Source organism: Stenella coeruleoalba, assembly GCF_951394435.1.
Source record: "Stenella coeruleoalba genome assembly, chromosome: 14".
Lineage (NCBI taxonomy): Eukaryota > Metazoa > Chordata > Mammalia > Artiodactyla > Delphinidae > Stenella > Stenella coeruleoalba.
In genome coordinates this window covers 2,743,817-2,765,952 of record NC_137160.1, presented here as the reverse complement: position 1 = coordinate 2,765,952, position 22,136 = coordinate 2,743,817, and the positions used below count along the sequence as shown (strand labels likewise).

The 22,136-nt window shown below is 51.2% G+C and overlaps 1 protein-coding gene across 1 annotated transcript in view; it reads right to left on the bottom strand.

Annotated features, from left to right (window-relative positions):
• Positions 1-22,136, bottom strand: part of MBP (myelin basic protein) — a gene marked incomplete at its 3' end in the record, with an annotated part of 111,907 nt that overhangs the window by 75,791 nt on the left and 13,980 nt on the right. Inside the window, exon 2 of the mRNA XM_079942226.1 lies at positions 12,092-12,167. Coding sequence (XP_079798352.1) covers positions 12,092-12,142 — 51 coding nt within the window. The 5' untranslated portion in view covers positions 12,143-12,167. The remainder of the gene's footprint in view (positions 1-12,091; positions 12,168-22,136) is intronic.

Below are 22,136 nucleotides of genomic sequence, written 5' to 3'. Positions count from 1 at the left end.
GGGCGGCGAGGGCGGAGCGCAGGGGGGCAGGAGGGACGGGTGGCAGAGGCCAGGCCCCCAGATGCGGAGGCAGCACGCGGCTTTGCCAGCAAGGACACGTCTCAGACCCTGCTTCCTGAAAGAGGCAGATTCCTCCCCAAACAGTCGAAACCAACATGGAAGCTCGCCTTTCACTTCTAAATTTCAAGATGCTGGTATTTTGTTAAGCGACTTAATGCAGCTCTGCAACAGCAGGGTGTGAACGCACGCACGTCTGTGAGTAACCCAGGCTGCAGTCACCCTCGCTCGCCACGGGTAATTAACGTAACTACCAAATTGCCTCGTCTGTTTACTGAGGGCTTGTGTTTGGTTACATATGACTTGTGCTAATGCATAATTTAGGACGTGTTGGATAAGAGTCTGTTTTGCAAGCATCAAGAGCCACAGAAACAGTAATGGATTTCATCGAGGCTTCTGTTTAACTGTATGATAATCAAATTAATGGGGGTACCAAATCTCAATTAGGAGAGTGGTGTGTTAGAATCATACAAGTGCAGAGCATGGGCTGAGCCTGAGAACGTGTCCACACAGCTGCCGATGGGCATTTTGCAGGGCTGGAAGCTGGCGGGTGAGAAAAATGCCACACGTTCAAACACACACACACACTGACAAACACAGAAAGATAAATTTTCACAAATGTATTCCAGCCTATAAAATCTCTCACTTCCAAATGTAAAGTTTTAAAACCAGACTGCCTTAGGACTCCCCTGGTGGCGCAACGGTTAAGAATCCGCCTGCCAATGCAGGGGACACGGGTTCGAGCCCTGGTCCGGGAAGATCCCACATGCCACGGAGCAACTAAGCCCGTGTGCCACGACTACTGAGTCTGTGCTCTAGAGCCCGCGAGCCACAACTACTAAGCCCGCGAGCCACAACTACCGAAGACCACGCGCCTAGAGCCCATGCTCCGCGGCAAGAGAAGCCACCGCAGTGAGAAGCCCGCGCACCGCAACGAAGAGCAGCCCCTGCTCGCTGCAACTAGAGAAAGTGCACGCACAGCAACGAAGACCCAACGCAGCCAAAAATAAATAATAAATAAATAAATAAAAGAAATCATTTTTAAAAAAGTTAAAAAAAACCATACTGCCTTAGTAATGAGCGAGAAAAGACAAGAAGCATCATTCTGAAACCTGGATTTTTAGGTTTTGTTTCATTTAAAACATTGTAAGAGGGTTTGAATAAATATAAAAAAAATTCTTCCTTAATAACAAAATAAACACAGGGTTTTTATACGCAATGACACGCTTTTCACTCTCAGAGTCTGAAATAAACTTGTCTTCAAAGATAAAATTACATGGTGGCCTTTCTGAAATTACCTGGCAGCGGATGAGAAACGGCAGCTCAGGGAGGCTTCATGGGCACACCCAGTGGCGAGCCCTAAACCGACTGGAGATTAAAACAATCTACCACCTAAGCCCTTTCCCCAGCCCGTCAACCTGAACCACCTACAGGAGGGCACTGCTCTCCACTCCCAGGAAATCTAACTCACCCACCCTCTGGAAAGGAGAGTTTCCATCTAAACACTTTCATTCAAGTCAGGAGGAATTCAAGAATACATATCTGCTGTGCCACCCCTGGAATCACGTTCTCAATCAAATGTAAACCCCAAACGGAGCCTGAGAACTACTTCACGTGACGCGTATCCATTGTGAGCTCAAAAGCTTCCCCACCTTAAAAAAAACCTATTCAATGAAGTCAGCGCTGCCTCTGCTTGTTCTGTGCTGCACATCTGATGACAGGCCAACATTTCTGGCCTCCCTTCCCCCGTCCTGTCAGCTCTCATAAATGATTTAGCGTTACAGATGCAGGGACAGAGGAATCAGGGGCTATGACAGGGTGAGGGAAGGAACGCGGAAGGAACGGTTTATGAGTCCAGCTGAAAACAAGAAGACAAACGGGTGTGTTCCAGGGTCACCGGGCTCCGGATTCCACGTGATCTGCTGCCCAAGGCCCAGGAACATGATCTTAAGGATAGAAGCCTCGTGTGGGGGTGGCCTGGATAGAGCCGTCTATTCAAGCCGTCCCCTCGGGGGCGCGGTCCACTGTTGCTGTAGTTTTACCCAGAGAACGATTTTATTGTCGCGTCATTTATGAAGTTAATGGCCAGTGTGAAACATATCACTTCTACTGAACGATCGTGGCCCAAAGGCAGCTGCTTGCAAGGTTGGTCGCAGTTTCTGATAAAAACTAAGCTTGCGAACTAACTCGCAACCCTAATAGACCCTATAATAGGGTGAAAGGACACAGAGGTTGCGCATCTCACAGGGTCCGAGGCCCCTGGGGTGTACAAGCCCTGAACCCTAAGTCGGAGGCCTCGAGGTCCCCGCAGCCTGACTCCTGGGGCCCTTCCCTTAGCAGCTGAGCCGGGAGGGGCCCCCGAGCAGGGGTCCACGAGGCCATCCCTGGGATGGGGAGGGGCTGGGCCTGGGCCAGGGACGGGGCAAGTTCATAAATCACGTGCTGCCGCGTGGCCTGCCCCCTGGATTTATGCTGCCTGGGGCCCCACTGCATCATCGCCCCATTATTTTTATTAAGGGCTGTGAGGGCCCGGGGTCTGCTGGCTAATCACACCCCTGCCTTTACCGCTCACTCACATGTGTGTCTGTGAGGCCTGTTGCCACCTGACTGACAGAGGTGTGAGTGTCCTCAGTCTATCAGAGGAAACAAAATGCTCACTCACAGACCTCAGAGATCAGAATCCAGCTAGGGTCATGCTCTCCGTGCAAAACCGTGATGGGAGACTTTGTCGTTAGTACCTTCCAAGAGCAAATCAGTGCTGACTCAGAACATTCGCGAACCTGCTGTAAAGGCGGACTTAGGAAGACGGCGCTCGCCTGCGGCTGGGAGACGCTGCACCTCCAACACGGCAGTCTTCACCATCCCTCGGGGCGCAGACAGCCCCCCTTCAGAGGCGGCCCTGGGGTCTTAAACACAAATGCGACTTCACAAACCAGCCTGGAATGAGATGTTTCATTTTATATCCTCGTGGCTCGACTCTCAAGTCAGGGACAGATCCCATGTTGATTTCTCCATGACCGTAATCAGAAGGCTACTGATTCTGGGAACCTCTTTAAAAGGATGCGTTTTCTACACTATTTTATTTCTCTTTTTAGAAGCTTGCTGAAATTCTTTTGGAGGCACTAAGCAAGGCAGGTGGGTAGGCGTCTGTGTGTGCAGGAAACTCAGAGGCACTTAGATAAATGCATGCTGTTTGCAATGCGAGTTTCCCAACCCTGCAGCAGGTGGCCCCCTTCGGAGGGAGCCGTAAGTAAGCAATGGGGCCGTGAGACCCTCCCAGCCAAGGGAGGTGAGTGAGGACAAGACCTGCCCCACCTGCTGGAGCTCACGGCTCACAGCGCTGTCCTCTGCGGTTGCTGGTATTTATAAGGGTGTGTTTCCAGAGGATTTTACCTTCTGAACTCGATGCTCACTTTTGTAGGCAATCATATGACTTTGAGAAAGACCCAGTGTTTGTCCTTAACGAGAATTGGAGCTGATGCCTCTCAGGGAGGGTTCTGGGGACCCCAGAACTAGGAGGACACGCCAAGCACCCAGTGGAACGGCACTGTGCCTCAAAACACACGGCTATTTAAATCTGAAGTTTAAAGGTTTGGTTCTTCTGTTGTACCAATCACATTAGCCACGTGTGTCACGTGACCGCCCTATTGGCCAGCAGGGGCACAGGGCAGAAGGTCCTGCTGGACGGGGCTGCAGCGGGGCGTCTGCAGTGAGCAGCAGACGCAAGGCAGCTGTTGGTACAGTGCACCATCGGCCTATCGGAAGGTGCTTTAATGCTGTGCAGCTGAGGCGAAGGGGAATTCTTTATGGGTGTGTGCGAGAGATAGAGATGGAGATGCAAACAGAGATGGAGAGACAGACAGACAGACAAAGGACTCTGGGACTGTTGAAGACAGATACAAGGGAAAGACCGCCTGCACCTCGCAATCTAAGGCCTTACTTGATGCTGACTAGGTCTTTCCATGTATCTGACTAGATTGGTGAGTGTCTGCAGGGAAATACCTTCTACTTTTCAGCCGCCTAAACTTTGAAACGTATATTATTTGATTAACTTAACTACCTGAGTTCTCAAAAAAAATTGTTCGTGGAACTGGCCTAAGAAAATGGAATTACACATGTATGGGTCTAACAGTTGCCAACACACTGCAAAATCAAATCAGAAACGTTAACTTTCCAGGTGGATTCCCTGCTCGAAGACACGGCAGCCCCATCGAGTGGGTCTGGGTGACTGGACGGAAGTGAGTTTCTTGGCAAACCCACTTCCCATTCTGTGAAGTAGCCGTGGTGACGGCGGTCGGTTCTAACAAGGAACTGCAGGAGGAAGCATGATGTGGGGCGAAAGCAACGCTGGATTTGGGGTTTGAAGGGCCCACCTGTACCGTACGCAGCGCGGGGCGTGTGGACGACTCCCTGCCCTGGGCTGGGGCCCACAGGTGAAGGCTGCCAGCATCCACCCGGCCTGGAGCCGGCGGTGTCGGGGGCGCCCTGGACACCCGTACGGGCTGTGCAGTTAGGGTCCCCCAAACAGCAGCACTGGGGGCAGTGGGGGACAAGCACAGCCCTCACAGCACTTAATTTCCAGGTGGAAGGAGACAGGATGGCACGGAGCTGGCCGTGGTTTAGAGTAGAAAGATTCCTCCTTCCCGAGGCTGGCGTGAGAAGCACGGGGCCTCCTGAACAAGCGAGACTGCTGACAACATGCCCCACTTGGGACAAGACGATGCAGGACTGCGGTTCTGCAGAGTCAGTGAACCCCCGGGGGAACATGTCAGCCCGTCCCACAGCTGGGACGTCAGACGTTTTGAAGGAAACGTATTTTCCCGTCAAATCTACATTTTCCATCTCCACGCTGGTGGGCGGGGCTGAGCTGCTGAGCGCCTCTGTGTGTGCGTGCAAACTACACCTCTCGTTTCTCAGAGCGTCGCCGGTACAGCATCCCAGCGGCTCATCAGACGGGGGGGTCCGTGATGATTAAATACGCGAACGGCTTCCCCAGGGGTGTGAGTATCCCTGGAGAGGCGGCCACACACACTGGGCTTTGAAGAACAGCTGAGGCAGCGAATCAATTTAATCGGAAACACAAAACAGACCAACAAGTTACTCCCCACTGTAAAATCAGACACGAGTCTAAATTCTAAAACTGCTCTCAGACCTTGTTTTTCAGTGTGGTATCTCGTTTTTCTTAAGCTGATTAAATAGAAAACTCCAGAAACATGGCTGGGCGCCTTGGGAGAAACTTTGTGAGCCAGATACCACTGCCAAGAAAAGTATAGAGATCCCACAGGTGAAAAGTAGGCTTTCAAAATTATTATTGTTAGATTTTCGAAAATTGTCATAGATCATCGCTTGATTTCACTCATTTTGGAAAATCTGTGGGGATGCCAATATAACTACTCTTTGTTTCTTATGTTTCCTGGTAGTAATGCTTCTCACTAGCAATGGCCTCACTAGTTTCGTATGAAAACCTCTTGAAGTTCATTCCCACGTGGACTGAGGTCAGTGCTCAAACAAGAAAATTAAACAAAGCTGAAGAATTCAGGTGAGAAGAAGTAGTTCAGGGACGCTGGAAATCCCACTCGCTCAAGGTCAGTAGAAAATTTGGAAGCAGGAGACGCAGAGTCCCCAGGGACCGGCCCTGTTCCAGAACCTTCCACCGACACCTGCCAGGCAGCCCTAGTAAGCCCCAGGTGACAGGTGTTGAGGTGGATTCTGAAGGTCCTGGTCTGTAGGTGCTGGGAGCCCCGGTTCTCCACACTTGACGCTTGGGCGGGGCCTGAGGGTCCAGCGGGGCAGCCGTCAGCTCCGCCCGCCTCGGACCCCTCCCTCTCCCTGAACCCTTCCCACCTGCGGCTCTCCCGATTTTCCTCTTACCTCTCTGATATCGGTCTCTACCGGGGAATCTTTTTCCTCTGCACAACAAAAAATGGCACAAAAGCTCTTTCCCACAGGACGTTCACTGCTGCTCTGGGAGATGTTGTCAGAAATCACGGTGTTTAGGGCACCCACGGGTTCAGGAGGGAAGCCGCTTACAACTGCTGAGCATAGACGACAGGCCTGGGGCCAGGGCCGTCCTGCTGAGCTGAAGTTATCTCTACGTAGCCAGAAGGTATTCTGACTTGTGCCAGTAAGTTCCAAGGCCGCCCAGCACGGTGTCAGAACTGGAAACACCAATGGAATGTCTAAGGGGCCGCTGGCCCTACCCTCAGCGACGCAAATTCATCAAAAAGGATGCGTCTTCCCAGCAATCACTGTGAGGGGACACTGTGACTGACAGGCAGCGTCAGGCTGCGGAAACGGTGGGGCTGCTGCTTGGGGGACTCAGAATCCACAGCGCTTGGAGGGGCCGAAACTGGGAGAGATTTGCAGAAAGGGATGGTACAATGGGTGCCCCAGGTCGAATCCTGTTTGCAGTACTTAAACATTTTGCCCGTGTTTCCCTGATCCCGAGGACACAGGGAAGGACCACTCCTGGGCTTTCCCTCTGCTCTTTGTAGCCTGTTCTCCACGCTGGTTAAAGGCCACCAGGCAGGCCAGGGCCCCCGGTCCCCATGGTTTCCCTCCTGTATCCCGTCATTGCGCTGGGCACAGGGTCAGAGTTCTGCTGGTCTCTCCAGTCACACTGGGAGCTGTTCTGACAGAAGATGCACGCCCGTTTCTCTTAAAACAACAGCAAGAGTAAGAGCATTAGGAACAGAAGCAGCAACGGCACAACACAGGACTTGCTGGGCACCAGGCAATGCTCTGTGTGTCACACCCTTCGGCTCATGTAATGTTCACCGTCTTCTCATCTCCGTAACCAATGAGGGAACCGAAGCCCAGGGGCGTGAAGTAACTGCCCCAGGTCGCCTGACAGTTGGTGGGGAAGCCGGGCTTTCGTCACTGAGTCCAGCCCAGTCCTACGCAGGGGAGGTGCTTAATAGAAGTCTGCACCTGCCTATGGATGGGTGAATGGATGTAGGAATAAGTCAAGATTTGAGACACTTCAGTCCTAAACAGCTAACTTACTTGTGAACTCTGAAGGGACAGAGTCCACACACGAGTTAGAACAGCCTGCCTCTTGTTAGAGAAAACTGGGGGCAACGCAAAGTGCCAAGTGTCCTCACGTGCGCACCTGGTGCGGAGTCCGGGGCTGATCCCAGGTCGGACCCTTCAAGCTGCCCCAGAGGCTTGGGGGTGATTCAGGGGAGGGCAGACGAAGCCACGAGACCAGAGGCACTCCCGATGCCCTAAACGGTCTCTGGATTTGGGCGGATTTAAAAAGGACGCTCCTGCTTTCTCCTCTGCACCGGACTTTCACTCATCACTGCCCTTGCTCTGCGGTTACTGGTCCAGCCAGGGGACAGCGGGCAGCCATTCATCCACACCCCTCCCCAGCCCCTCCCAGCCCCTCCCTCCCCCTCCGGCTTCTCCTCTTCAACCCCAGCTCTATCCCTCCGAGGGCAAAATCATCATCTCTCAACGGACAATACTGGTCATTCACAATTTCTCTTTCCTCTTCATCAGGCAATGGAGGCGATGCACGGTGGGCAGGGCGGGGGGCGTGAACTGGATGGAGGACACCATGAAGGTGTCCGGGACACTGCCTGGCGAGGCAGCAGGGCCCACAGGGATGGGCCTGGCTGTGGAGGCTGCCGTCCGGTCTGGAGCCTGCCAGCCACATGTGGCCACTGAGTGCCAGAAGAGTGGCCAGGCCATATTGGGATGTAAGCTAAATATACCCCCGAGTTTGAAGATTCACTGAGACAGAAAGAACTGTAGAATACTTCACTGATAGTCGTCATACGCTGACATGATACTTGGAGTACATTAAGTTAAAGAAAAGATATTAACATGAATTTCTTCCTCTTTACTTTTTTATGTGCTAGAACATTCAAACGTCCACCTGCGGCTCTCCTTCCATTTCTGCTGCCTGGTGCCGACCTAGAGGGACAGAGAGCCGCCCCACAGCCCAGCTCCTGCGTTCGCTCCCCACCTGGCCTTGGGCCAAGCTCGCAGGCCACTCTGAGAGTCCATCACGGGTAAAATGAAGATGATACTCAGAGGGTCAGAGCGTGGAGAAGGGCTGACGCATGAGGGCAGCACATGGAGGACACAACCTCAAGGCCGCTGTGCCATGTGGACAGATGGTCACGGGCAACAGACGGGCATGGAAGGTTCTGGACAAGCCCCACGTCCTAGGGGCGGCGGGGGTGTTGGCTTATGAATCTGGGGCCTGGAAGGTTAAGGGGTCTGCGAGGGGGCGTTAACAGGACAGAAGGGAATGCCGAAATCTCACGATGGGGAGAGGCCAGGGCAACGGCAGTGCCCACTGAGGGTGAGGGTCAGACTCTGGTGGCAATCACCAGGCAGGGCTGGGGACACTCCTCTCTCTGGCCTCTCAAACCTCCCAGTCACTTCCTGCCTGCATCAAATAACACGGACATTGTGGACTGACGCGTGTTCCCCGAGGAGCCACGTGTCGAAGTCCTAGCCCTCCAGGAACGCGGAATATGGCTGCATTTGAGGGTGGGGTCTCCACAGAGTTGATTAAGGTAAAATGAGGTCACGAGGATGGGCCCTAATCCTATAGGACTGGTGTCCTCATAAGAGGAGATCAGGACACAGACACACACAGAGGGACGACCACTTGAAGACACAGGGAGAAGACAGCCGTCTACACACCAAGGAGCAAGGCCTCAGGAGGACCCAGCCCTGCCGACACCTGGATCTCAGATTCCAGCCTCCAGGACAGAGAGCGAATACACGTCTGTCGTTCAGCCCCTGGGTGTGCGCTGCTTTGTCACAGCAGCCCTGGCAACCACACAGCCACGGCGCGGATGCCTGGAGCACGGCAGGCGCTAATAGCAGCTGGTGTGTCCAAAAGAGAATCACCAGAAAACCCCAACGAGCAAACCCATAGGTCAGAGACTGACAACAGTCAGAGCAACGCCGAACGAGACAGAAGCCCAGCACAGCCTCAGTAAAGGGTGTGGGCACCGTCCTAAGGCCCAGCTGGTTCTCCTGCGGAAGAAGTGCTCCAGCTTCACTCCTGTGCAGACCTGGACACGAACCCTCCCCTCCAGGAGCCAGAGGGGCCAAGCGTGTCATCCACCTGTGCAGGGTCCCCGGACTCCCAGGGCTGCCCGGGCACAGCCTGCCCAAGGGCGGGGGCTCTTTGAGAACCATGGGTCCCGGGGACGTGGCAGCTGGTACGTGTCCTTCCCCGGTTCTGCCAAAAGACCATTGTGAAAATGCACTGCCTGACAAGGAGCTGGTAAGTTAGTGAGCGGGGCTTCCTGGAAGCCAAATCCACCAGGATGCTCAGAAAAACGGGGAATCGGAGGCCAGCAGGGATTTCTTTATGTCTGAGAAGGAGAACTTCCCTGAATGCCACTGGTTCCCCTTGTGGATGGGGCCTCCCTGACCTCCACCACGCACACTCTGCTCTGACGGGGCCCCGAGGTCTCGCTCGCAGCTGCATCACTGCCTGGACGTGCGTCTGTTTCCACATTAACACGCAAGGCTGGAACAAGAACAGAGAAATGCCAGAGCTGTCCCTTCCATCACAGGCTCCTTCCTACATCGTGACACGCCTTCTTCGGGAGGAGAGAGAAGCCAGTGAGAGAGCAGTGGGGCGCCGCGGGGAGGAACCTGGCAGCAGGCGGCTGTGCGCTCCTGGCCACCGCGGCTCCCTCCTCAGCTGGGCCGAGCGCGGGGGTGGGGTGGGGGGTGGGGGAGAGGGCGGCAGAGCAGGGGGTCACGACACAGGGCCACTGCCTCCTAACGTCCTCCGCAGGCCAGCGGGTTCCAGGAAGGCAGCAGGCGCGGGCGTGAGGACACGGGGCTGATGGGGGACGCGAGTGGAGAGCAGAGGAGGGCTCTGGGCCCCCTGTGCGGTACGGGGGGAGCCGCAAAGAGGCAGAGCTGGGGAGATGAGTGGGGTGACCGGTCCCTGCAGCCCCCCGCCTGTTAGCAGGTCAGCAGTTAGCCCCCGGACACAGGCAAACGCTTTCTGTCCATTCCCTCGTAAGTGAAGAACAAGCTTCCCAGAATGACCACAGAAACGTGCAGATGCGAAACTGCAGGGCACGAGCTCATGTGGTTTTTCTCTATTCTGGTTTCAGCTGACACTCCACGTAACACCACAGGGCAGGGGCCCCCAACCCGCCGGGGCCGCAGACCGGTACCTGTTTGCGCAGCCTGTTAGGAACCGGCCGTACAGCAGCAGGCGAGCGGCGGACAGCGAGCAAAGCTTCATCTGCGCCTCCCCTTCGCTCGCATCACCTCCTGAACCCCCCCACCCGCCTCCGTGGAAAAATTGTCTTCCATGAAACCGGTCCCTGGGGCCAAAAAGGTTGCGGACCGCTGCCCCAGAGCACTCCCTCCACAAGGCCTCAGATATTTTCTGTCAAGTGACAAACAATTAAAAGAAGACAGCTGTTACTTGTAACAACTCCCTACAGGAACCAGTGGTCTTAAACGCCCAATTTCAAAGAAACATCAGCAGAATGTTAAAAATTAGCTTTCAGAAAACAGAAGCGTCACTACGGCTGTACCACCGCTCAGGAATCTGACGTTGGTAAAAGTAAACCAGTGAGAACTACGTTTTGGTGCTTTACAACGTCCAACAACAAGAAAGACACTGCAAGCCACAGAGAGGTTTACAGAAGCAGACTTGCAAATCAGTCACTTAAATCAGCAGTGCCTTAAAATACCACGTGCTAACAGGATGGGGCTCTCTGAGAAGAGCTGTTTCTCCATTTTCACTCTCAGCTGAGACTCTATCCTCCTGGTGCAGATGCCACCAGACCCACGGTCTTTAGAGTAACTGAACACGTTCACAGCTCAGAGTTACTAGTATCTTCACAGGGAGATTCCCAGTAATACAGTTCACGCTCGAGTTGCAGAAAACACTGTGTGATTCCCCATTCAGCATTCACTAGAAGACTTTACACACTTAGAAAATTGGTCCTCCTTTCAACAATGAGAGAATTCCAAATCAATAATAACATTATAAAAAGGTAAACCCCTTCTAGTTGACCTTGGGCCTGACATCATTAGGAAAGAAACTCCGTAACATTGTTTTAGATAAAACAATGTTTTCTCAAAACACTTTGTAAGATAAGATATGAACAAAAACAGTATGTAATCACTGATTTACATGAATGGCTTGAAAGCAAATTATGGAAAATTACCCACCTGGTTGATATGGAAATTGAGTCTAAGTACAGATCAGAGAAGGGCTCAGGGCTGCAAAGTTCATTATTATTAAATAAAACCCATAGCACAGAAGCTCAGCAAAGAGGTCCTGGGGCTCAAATGTAATGTCATTCAATCCGGTGGACATTTATGAAGCAATTCTGCGCGCATGTGGGCTGGTGGAGGTCCATCCTCAGCACTGTGACATTCTGATGAACTGTCATTTGTCTTGAGTTAAAGGACCAAAGAACTGGAATAATTACCCTTCCCCCCCACAAATTAGGGTGGATTCACAGTTCTGCGCACAACATCAGGCCTATTGCCTCATAATCTGGAATGATTCTTCGGTGGGCAGAGAATGAGGCCAGCAGGTGCCCTGGTGACGGGCCATCGGTTTGAGCGGCTCAGGGGGAAATAGGCTGAGAACCACGTTCCCAGTCACTCTGGGGGAATCATCGTCGAACAGGGGAAGCTGACGTCCATGGAATAAGGTGGAAAGGGGCGAACGCGAGGCTAGAAACACCCGGAAGATTTGTTCTGGGTCACTGGAGGGATCTGGATGACTTTTATTTGCGTTCTTCCCGTTTGCTCTCCTGTATCTTCCAAGCTCCCTGTGATGAGGGTTGGGGCAGGGACGTCGGGCCGATGGCACTGGCAAGGCCAGTCACAGTGAGACCGTAGTGGGCCTGGAGTCCTGGCCGAGGAGTTCGGGTCTTGGACTAGCATTCTAAGCCCTAGAAGTTTCTAAGGTAGGAGGATAAGAAGCCAATTGTTTTAGCGGAAAACCCTGGTAGCCACAGGGAACCTGAGGAGGGTCTGTGCGTATGCAGGATTTTTGAGCCGGCTCACTTCTTACCTTATTTCCCTTCTCGGCACCTAAGTCTCGCTTCCCTGCGTGGTTCCCCATCCTGAGCCGTCGAGGCCTTCAGATGCTGAAAGACAAAGCGAGGCCGTTAGCCTTGGAACTGGTACTCTCAGAGTTTTCTACGCTAGTTTTCAATCAGCGCCATCCGTTCCACACGCTATACCCATTTCTGAGAAAAGCAAACGAAAGCCCCCAAACTCAAGAGGCACCCAAAGTCTCATGAGTGAGTGTCACTGTCTTCTGAGCCCTGGCAGAAAGCCAGAGAGCGGGACGGCTGCCCAAACCCGGATTCTGTCCAGTGACAACACTGTTCCGTGTGTTTCCTCATCCATAAAGAAGATGAACTCATCTCCAGAGATCTCAGACTGCGCACAAGTCCAGATGGACGGACGGAGGTACACCTCATGTTCAGTAACAAGAGGAACAGAGATGCAGAAAAGTGCCGACGCGCCTCAAAATAAAAACAAGCCTGATGCTTCGGGAATCGTGTGAGCACAGAAACAGCAAGACCCGACCAAGGGCTGCTTATGGGACAAGCATTCCAAGAACCCGCGGCATTTGTAAGGAAGATAAAGCTGGATTTTAAAAAGCACATGTTCCTCATTTGTATTTTCTAACCCAAACTTTAGCAGCAAATTTATTTTTTTTCCTCCAGAAAGGCACAGAGCTGAAGAATTTAGCCAAACTCATTCCACACAGATTCCCTCATCCCACACACATCCCTGGACCTGCCTGAACCACAACGACCACTTGCACCATCACCGTACACTTGTCAGCTGGCTCCAGGTGACCTGTCTTTAAGGGCCGTCGCAAAATTCAATCATCCACGATGTACCCTTTTCAAAGAACATGTGAGTAGTAGCTCCCTGCTGAACGAGGAGTGGCTCTCCTTGAAAGGCAACAAAATGAATCGTCTTCTAAAAATGGGAAGGGTTTCTAAAATATCACATACGCCTGACGAAAGGCAAGTTTTGTTTTCCCAAAGGCACTCTTTTGCAAAGAAGGAACTGCCCAGTATCTGAATTTCCCCAAAGTCTCCCATATCACGGGGTGACTCCTCGGTGATTACGAAGGATACCCATGCCCTTCCCCAGGCAAATTGGTGAGCAAGGGAGTGATGGCGTCTTAGAGCATCACCTCCCAGTGTGTGGGGTACAGTGAGCTGTTACCTGGTGGAGACCGAGCACCTGAGGAGTGGAAACCCTTCCCGCCTTTGTATTTTGTAAATGGAAACTGGACCAGAGCCCCACGCAGAGGGAGATTTAGTTAAAAAGTGCTGTACTTCAAACGACTTGGATCAAAGTGGGGATTATGTGCTCTGGTGAATCAAAGACATGGTTCTAGTGGTGATAAAAACACTGCTGACTTAGAAGAATCATGTGAATACATCATGTATCAGGACATGAAGGTGAAAAAACCAATACTTTAACGTGTACGCTTTAACATGGTGACTATAGTTAACGATACTGTATTGTAACCGGCAGACCTCGTTTCCTAGTTAACGGTACTGTGTTGTACACCGGCAGACCTCGTTTCACAGTTAACGATACTGTGTTGTACACCGGCAGACCTCGTTTTATTGTGCTTCGCTTTATTGCTCTTTGTGGATATTGCATATTTTATAAATTGAAGGTCTGTGGAAACCTTGCATTGTCAGATGATGGTTAGCATTTTTCAGCAATGAAGCATTTTAAATTAAAAAATAAAATCTATGCTTAAAAAAAAATAATAAAATGGGGGCTTCCCTGGTGGCGCAGTGGTTGCGAGTCTGCCTGCTAATGCAGGGGACACGGGTTCGAGCCCTGGTCTGGGAGGATCCCACAGGCCGCGGAGCAACTAGGCCCGTGAGCCACAACTACTGAGCCTGCGCGTCTGGAGCCTGTGCTCTGCAACAAGAGAGGCCGCGATAGTGAGAGGCCCACACACTGCGATGAAGAGTGGCCCCCGCTTGCCACAACTAGAGAAAGCCCTCGCACAGAAACGAAGACCCAACACAGCAAACATAAATTAATTAATTAATAAACTCCTACCCCCCACATCTTCTAAAAATAAATCAATTAATTAAATAAAATAAAATGTATGCTTTTAAAAATGCAAGACGACCTTTGCAGATAATTTCAGTATTCAGTGCAATTCTATCATCCACCTCCCAATTACTCACATGGGGCCCCACCCCCTAAGAAACCTCTTTGGGGCAACCTCACTGGGAAAATGGAGGCTTGGGGGCACATATGGTAGTTTACTTGATAAGAGTGGGCACAAAAAGGTAAAGAGGGGACTTGTTTTTGTCCTCTTGGGGTCTGAACTGCAGTTGGAGAACATGACTGCACGTTCCCTGTGCAGGACGACGGTCTGAACTCTGGGAGTAGAGGGGGTCACTCTGAACTGCGATCTCTCTGTGGTCCCATGCGGGGTTCTGAGGAAGTACTGATAACTTGCACTGCGTATGTAATACACAGAATAACAATGCATCAAACATCCCTGTTTAAGAAATAAGAATTGGTGTATTTGGTTGGGGAAAGATAAGTTAGGAGGTTGCGATTAGCATATACATACTACTATATCTAAAACAGATAACCAAGAAGGATGTGCTGTATAGCACAGGGAACTCTACTCAATATTTTGCAATAACCTATAAGGGAAAAGAATCTGGAAAGAAATACATGTACATATAAAACGGAATCACTGTGCTGTACATCTGAAACTAACACAACATTGTAAATCAACTATACTCCAATAAAAAAATATATATAAATAAAAGTTACCTCCAAAAAAAAAAAAAGAATTGGTGTATTTGAAACTAAACACAGGCAAAAATAGATAACTTCTTTTCAAGTTCACAGCTTGGACTCTTGGGGTTTTCCAGCCCCGACACAGAGAAGCGAACGCTACCATCTCTGTTCTCACCTGGACAGTATCTCAAGCCCAGCATCCCTTACCTCCTCCCGTTTCCATCTTATTCTCACCCTCCTCAGTCACCTCCCCCGCAGGTATTAGGCAAATCCCAACACAATGGTCCCCCCTTCCAGAAAACAAATCTCTAAGGATTTAACCTAAATCAAAATAGCCTGGGACGTGTGAATATTCGGGGGGTTGCTTGTGGACAAAAGGAGAGCTGATTTTGGAGCAAGGGCTTTGAGGCACAGCTGATCTAATCACATGTTGCTTGCCCTGCTCCTTGGAGAGGGGACGCGTCTTCCAAGCCAGCGTGTTCTGATCAGAACTTTATCACGCCTCAAAGCGCAACTTGGGGGTATACTTGGGAAGACTGTTCATGAACTATTTTAATCACTATTAAAAAAACTCAAGACTACTGGACACAGAATAGATTGAAATAACAAAAGTCCGGGTCAGACTTTTGAGTGTGTACAGACTTTTTTTCCCTTCTGTGTCAGATTAACAGAATGAGAATTTATATGTGTGATTTCGAGTAGGCAGATTCTAGCCTTAAGTGCACAATTTGCGCACCAGCAGGAAAAGAGAGACAAGAAACTCAAAGTGACAATTCTCAGATTAGGGCCCCTCATTAGAGGGATCATCAGTCCTTGAGGCGTGTGGCACAGTCCTGTGGTGAAAATGATGGGCAGTGGACTTGTCTGGGGGTAACTCTGCCCCATTCCGCCGCGGAGAGACGGGAGGGTTGCATTACAGAAAGAAGGCTGCCCTGGCAGCTGGCCTCCATAGCAAGCTGAAAAGAACCTTCTGCAGACAGAAGAGTTGGACATTTGAGGTCATCTTCATTTCATTTTTTGCAGTTAGTCAAATAGAGAGAGCAAGAGGAACCTTCACGTGGAACGCTCCTGGAACTCAGGTTGACTCTGAAGCATCTCCAGGTTCTTAAGAAGCTTTTCGTGAAATAAGAAGACAGGAGATTGGTGGAGGGGGAAGTGGAGGGCCAGGGCTGGGAGCCTTTAGGATAGACTAGGTTATATCGGGCCTGCCCCATACTCCTTAGGTTGAAATTCAATCCCAGATGTGATTTCAAAACAGCCACTGGGATTATTGAAAATTTTCATGTTTTCGTGACCATCCATACTTTGTGTTATTGGCGCGGGGCGGGGGGGCAGTAAAAATTAAGCACGTGAGTGCGGGTTAGTAACCCAGATTCACTGGTACGCAATCCAGTCTCAGCTGCTTGGATCTGTTTTCAACAATGTGCAGCTAAGACCACTCGTATCACTTTGGTGGACACTGTGAAGGAGTCACAGATAAAACCCACGTTGGGTGGAGAGGAGTGTGTGTGAGTGGGGAAGCTGAAATGCTGGGGGCATGGAGGTGAAAACACCTTGCTCTGAGCATTTTAACCACCTGCTTTCTACTGGAAGTCCTGACATCTAGAGTGAACACGGCGGATGAGACCTCGGTCCCAATCCAGGCTCCTGTGGGGTGACCTGGGGCAAGTCACTCCACTTCTCTGAACCTCAGTTTCCTGTCAAGTGGAAGCAATAGAAGCTCCTTCACTGTGCTGGCTGCGGTGAGAATGAAGTAGGGGCTGGTCAGGGTTGGCTGGGGTCAGGGTTAGGGCCTGGGTTGGGGTCAGGGTTGGTTGGGGTCAGGGTTAGGGCCTGGGTTGGGGTCAGGGTTGGGGGTCAGGGTTGGGGTCAAGGTTGGGGTCAGGGTTGGGGTCAGTGTTGGGGCCAAGGTTGGGGTCAGGGGTTAGGGTCAGGGTTGGGGTCAAGGTTGGGGTCAAGGTTGGGGTCAGGGTGAGCTCTAGGGCTGACGGCTCCTGCCTTTCTCGTCCCTTGCACAGGGTGCCTAGGGTGGGTGGTGATCAGCTGAGAAAACATCTTCTAGCCGTCTAGCTATCTATGATTGCACGTCTATTGCAGAGACCTTTACGTGGGTTCCCCTATGTGTGGACATCCGCTCTTAAACTCCAGGTCAAGAGAGGAGAAAGGGGTGAGCACACCGGTGCCTGAGAAGCCCAGAGGTGACGTCCTACACGAGCCCATAAGCAACAGCACAGGAAGCAGCGTGACTTCTCCTGTTTCCAGACCAGAGTGGGTGGGGGATGGGCGGCGAGAAGGGAAAAGTGAGGCGGAGACTCGAGACCCGTCGGAGGCTGCAGACACTAACGGGCTAAGCTGCCTATTCCTCCAGTGCCTTTGGGTGCATTTTCACAGGCAACGGGATTATCGAGACATCTCTGCCTCAGTAGGTTTACTGTGGGAGAGAGAAGGCCTCAATTCAAGTCTCCCTAGATAGAGCTGTGGCCCCCAGAGCATCCTACCGCCTCCCAAAACCCTCGGAAACGGGAGGGGATCACCGTGGGCAGTGCTGACCTCTGGGCTGAGAGGAGCGTCAGGGCGGTAACCCACGTGGTCCCACGCGTGGTCATACGCGTGATGGGGCGGGTTCATCACGGCGTCTGCACTCACCGTACGTTTGGGCTCATTAGGAACCAACCCGTCTGGCTGTATTTATGTCCATGTTCTAGGAAACGGTCACAGGTGTACTTTTCTCACAGATTTATAGTTCTTCAGGCTTTGGTTTCATAAGATTCTGCAGATGGTACAAGAGTTTTGCTTTTTATTTTTCGTGCTCAGCGTCCGTGTTCCTAAAAGCAACCCTAAAATTAATGTTTTTTTGGAGATACAGGGTTAGTTTTACAGTGATTTGCTTTATCCCTTGAGTTCTGGAATTACAGGAATAACCCTGTATGCTTTATTCCCATTTTACAGTTGAGAAAGTAAAGTTTAGAAGACTCATCTAGGTATGAATATAACACCGCCTCTAGGAATATATCATAGGTAAAAATAGGGATCAGCTGGACGGTTTTTACATCATGAGTATGCCTTACGTGGAAACAAGTGTTCCAGTAGGTCTAAGATGTCACCCATTTCTAGATTATTAATCAACACGATAAAGAGAAGGCTTTGCTCTAACAAGCACCCTTGAGAAAACAGCTGCATTACAATAACTTATTCTTCATAAACACCTGTCCGTGGATACACAAGTTTAATAAGGAAAATGACAGCGACTCTCTCAATTTCCTGCCTCATGTCTTGCCATAACAGCTGGTGAAAAGTGTATGCAAGGAATTATTTGGGTTTTAATTCCATGCCTGCCAATTACTATTTACTGAAGAGCTCAGAAATTTAGTTCTCCGAGCTTCTGACTCCTCATCTGTAAAATCAGCTGATAATACCTGCAGTGCATTCATTCATATTGAGGCATTCAATAAGGTAACAGACTCGAAATCCCCTGGCCCCTGACAACCCGTCCACAACATAAGGGCCTTCTCTTCCCTTCCTTCGAGGACGGCTTGTGTGTTACATAAGGCACCGACCGCAGAAGGAGACGCATAAGGAGTTAATCATGATCCCGAAGGGCTAATCGTCCACAGATATCACAACTGTCAACGTTCAACTTTCTTGTAATAAAAATGTTCAGTGAATATATTGCTTCACGATCAGTGGAGAGCCAGAGGGCAATCTGTCTTTCTCATCTGTCTCGGGTGCAATTTTTCATGTACAGTAGCTTAGAGTAATTTTTTTCTCTGTCCTGTTTGCACTTGTGTATGTGTGAATATTGACAGTACAAACACCAGCGGGATGGCATCTGTGGGGAGGGGCTGAGAAGGATCCAGGGGCTGAGGTCACCCTGGGTCACAGAGACGGGTCAGGTGAGGAACCGCAGGAGCACTGAGCCCATGGTTAGTGTTTTAACATCTACCCACTGAATCCATGTACAGTCATCCCAGCCAAGAGGGGGATTAATGTGCACTTTTGGCAGCAGAATTAAAATTCTGCTACTACCAGGGTGGTAACTTTTGCTTCTCTGCTTTTGCAAATCACTAAAGCGATGTTTTCAAAATTCCATGTACTTTGCCATTAATCCTTAACAGAGTCGTAGCTTTTTACCAGGCTTTAAAGGTAAATGAACTTCACTGTTATTACTACTGTTACATTTTGTACTCAACCCCTTAGCGGGACCCAAATGGCTCTCAGCCTCTAGTTACTGGTAAATTACATGCTGAACGGGCTCCCTGGGACCTTGGGGATGAAATATACCAACTGCCAGGTCGGCTGAGGAACCACCAGGCACTTAGGAGCATGGCTTATGTTTGGAGGTGGCCTAACCATACCTTCCAGAAGAATGAACAGTAAGACGGAGACGCTTGGGGATGTGCACCAGCCAGAAAGGGCTACTTTAACCTCTGAGCGGAGGGGAACCTGGAGAGTTTGACTGATCGAGGGAGTGAGACAGGGTGTCCCCGGAATGGAATAACTGAACAAGGTAATGAAACAGGAGATGGTGAACATTCCAAAGGGGCGCCCTCATTTCCTTCCTGGGAGCCACCAAATGCGAGACAGAATGAACCTGCTGCTGAGCTGCTGAAGGGCGCTACCTCCCCCCACCCCAGACCAGCCAGGGAACCCACAACTGGCGGCTGATCGCTTCCTCCGGGCCGCCCTTCCGTGGCGGGTATGGTTTGTCACGGGGTGTGGGCCCTGCCCATCCTCCCCGCAGAGACCAAACTGATGCCACCAGCCCTAAAAGGCAGGCGGGGGTAGCACAGAGCTGGAAGAACAGACAGTGGGACTCTGCTGCTTTGACCTTTAAACAAAACCCAGAGAGCAAATGTGAAAGAGCAAGGAACTCGCATCTAAAAAAGGACCTGAGAGCGAAGCATGAGACTAAATGAAAGACCATCCCTTCAGCCTCCTCGCTCTGTTTCTCTCCCTCTTCCTCCCCCACCCGCCTCTATTCTTCTGCCTCTTTCTCCGCCAGGGCCCAAGCGTTTACGGCTGGTTTCTGTAGACAATCATTTTTATTTCTCAGGTCAAAAACGTTCTTGTAACACTCTGTGTTCAGAACATAGTAAACGGCTACCAACATCACCAAAACAACCACCCCCAAAATAAACACACACACACAAACACACACACACACGCACGTGCACAAGCCAAAAGGAAAGACCATTTTACGGCTGGAACAGGCAGTGGGAAGCAGAAGTCACACCGAGTTTCAGGAACGCGTGTGACAGCTGACCCCGGAGATCCTCAGGCTCTCCCCAGGCTCCCTCCCACCCTCTGGCTTACAGCACACAGACCACCCACGTCACACGCCACAGTTCACCGCTCGGTTGATACAGCCAACTCGACATTGAACCTGAAGAAAGAGTCTGCTTTCCTGTCCCACCCAATGTACCTCACAGACCTTATCACAGTTCTCTGAAAGCAAACCATCCCTTCCCCACGTGAGGACACAGCGCAGAGATGCTGGCTGCGATCCAGGAACTGGGTTCCCACCAGACACTGAATCTGCCGGCACCTGACCTTGGACTCGCGCCTCCAGAACTGTGAGGAATCAGTGTCTGTCGTTTACCAGCCCCCGGTCGTGGGTTTCTGTTACAGCAGCCGGAGTGGCCTAAGACCGCTCATAATGCGCTGAGAAGGACGGGGTGGAAGTTCACTTCAGAAGTCTATGTCTATCCTAGGAAAAGCTTCTCCAAGACAGTGAGGTGGGATCTGGCCCCCCAACAGTCCTCAGGATCCCAAGCTGCGCTGGTGTCCTGACGGCGTTTACAAACAGACCCAAACACCCAATCTGGACTCACACGGAAAGCGTCAGAAGAAATCAGCCTCTAGACTTTGGGGGCCGGGAATTTCTGCTTTGGGTCATGACATAATATTCGTAAGCTAGTCATCACCATCCTTTGCTTTCCCCAGGCTTATCAGATTTACAGTGCAGAAGAACACTGCCTTAAAGTCCTCAGAAATCATTTCGAAAGAAAATTACAGACCTGCAGATGGATGGAGCTGGCTGGAGTCTGACTGTGGTCCCTTGAGCCTGGTCCTCGGGGCATCAGCTGGCTTTGCAGATAAAGCCATCACCAAAGGGGGCAGCAAATGACGTTCTGGAGGTCCAGTCCGGGCTTCACCTGCTTCGAGGGATGAATGAACACCCCCTGCCTCTTTCCCCTCTGCGTTTCTATACCTGCCTCCCCGGGGTCTCCATCACGTACCCTAGAACATCTGTAATTAGTCACGAAACCCACACCAGCTCTGTGCGGAAAACTCCAGAGAGAGTGGCTGGGAAGGTTAATCTAAGAAAAGGACAGGGGAATAGTGGGATGTGAACCACCCTCAGAGCCCCGCTGGGTTACGGGCATTACGGTAACTAAGGGCAGCTCCGTGGAAAGGGGTCAGGAGCAAACGCTGGACTGAGTCCAGGGCACATTTTCAAACTCTTCTTCAGCACAAGTCATGAAAGCAACTAAGTTAGGTCTCAGAGATTTCGGACTCTGTGATGATCGTACCACATGAGCCCACACGGAAATGACACCTGGGACCTTTTCTACCTTCATGAACAAATGTGTGTTTTTGTTTTTGTTTTTGCGGTACGCGGGCCTCTCACTGCTGTGGCCCCTCCTGCCGCGGAGCACAGGCCTCGGACGCGCAGGCTCAGCGGCCATGGCTCACAGGCCCAGCCACTCCGCGGCATGTGGGATCCTCCCGGACCGGGGCACAAACCCGCGTCCCCTGCATCGGCAGGCGGACTCTCAACCACTGCGCCACCAGGGAAGCCCCAAATGTGGTTTTTTAAAAAAGGGTGTGAGAGCTTCCCTGGTGGCACAGTGGTTAAGAATCCGCCTGCCAATGCAGGGGACACGGGTTCTAGCCCTGGTCTGGGAAGATCCCACATGTCGTGGAGCAACTAAGCCCGTGTGCCACAACTACTGAGCCCATGTGCCACAACTACTGAGCCTGTGCTCTAGAGCCTGTGAGCCACAACTACTGAGCCTGCGCGCCTAGAGCCCGTGCTCCGCAACAAGAGAAGCCACCGCAATGAGAAGCCCGTGCACCGCAACGAAGAGTAGCCCCCGCTCGCCGCAACTACAGGAAGCCCGCGCGCAGCAACAAAGACCCAACGCTGCCAAAAATAAATAAAATTTTTTTTAAAAATAGTGTGTGAAAATTTGTCCAGGTTTTAACCTACCTTCACATTAAAATTTACTTTAATTTCTCATCCCACATTTTATTTTGGTGTTACTAATCCTATGTAAAAAATATCTGTGTAAATAGTGTTA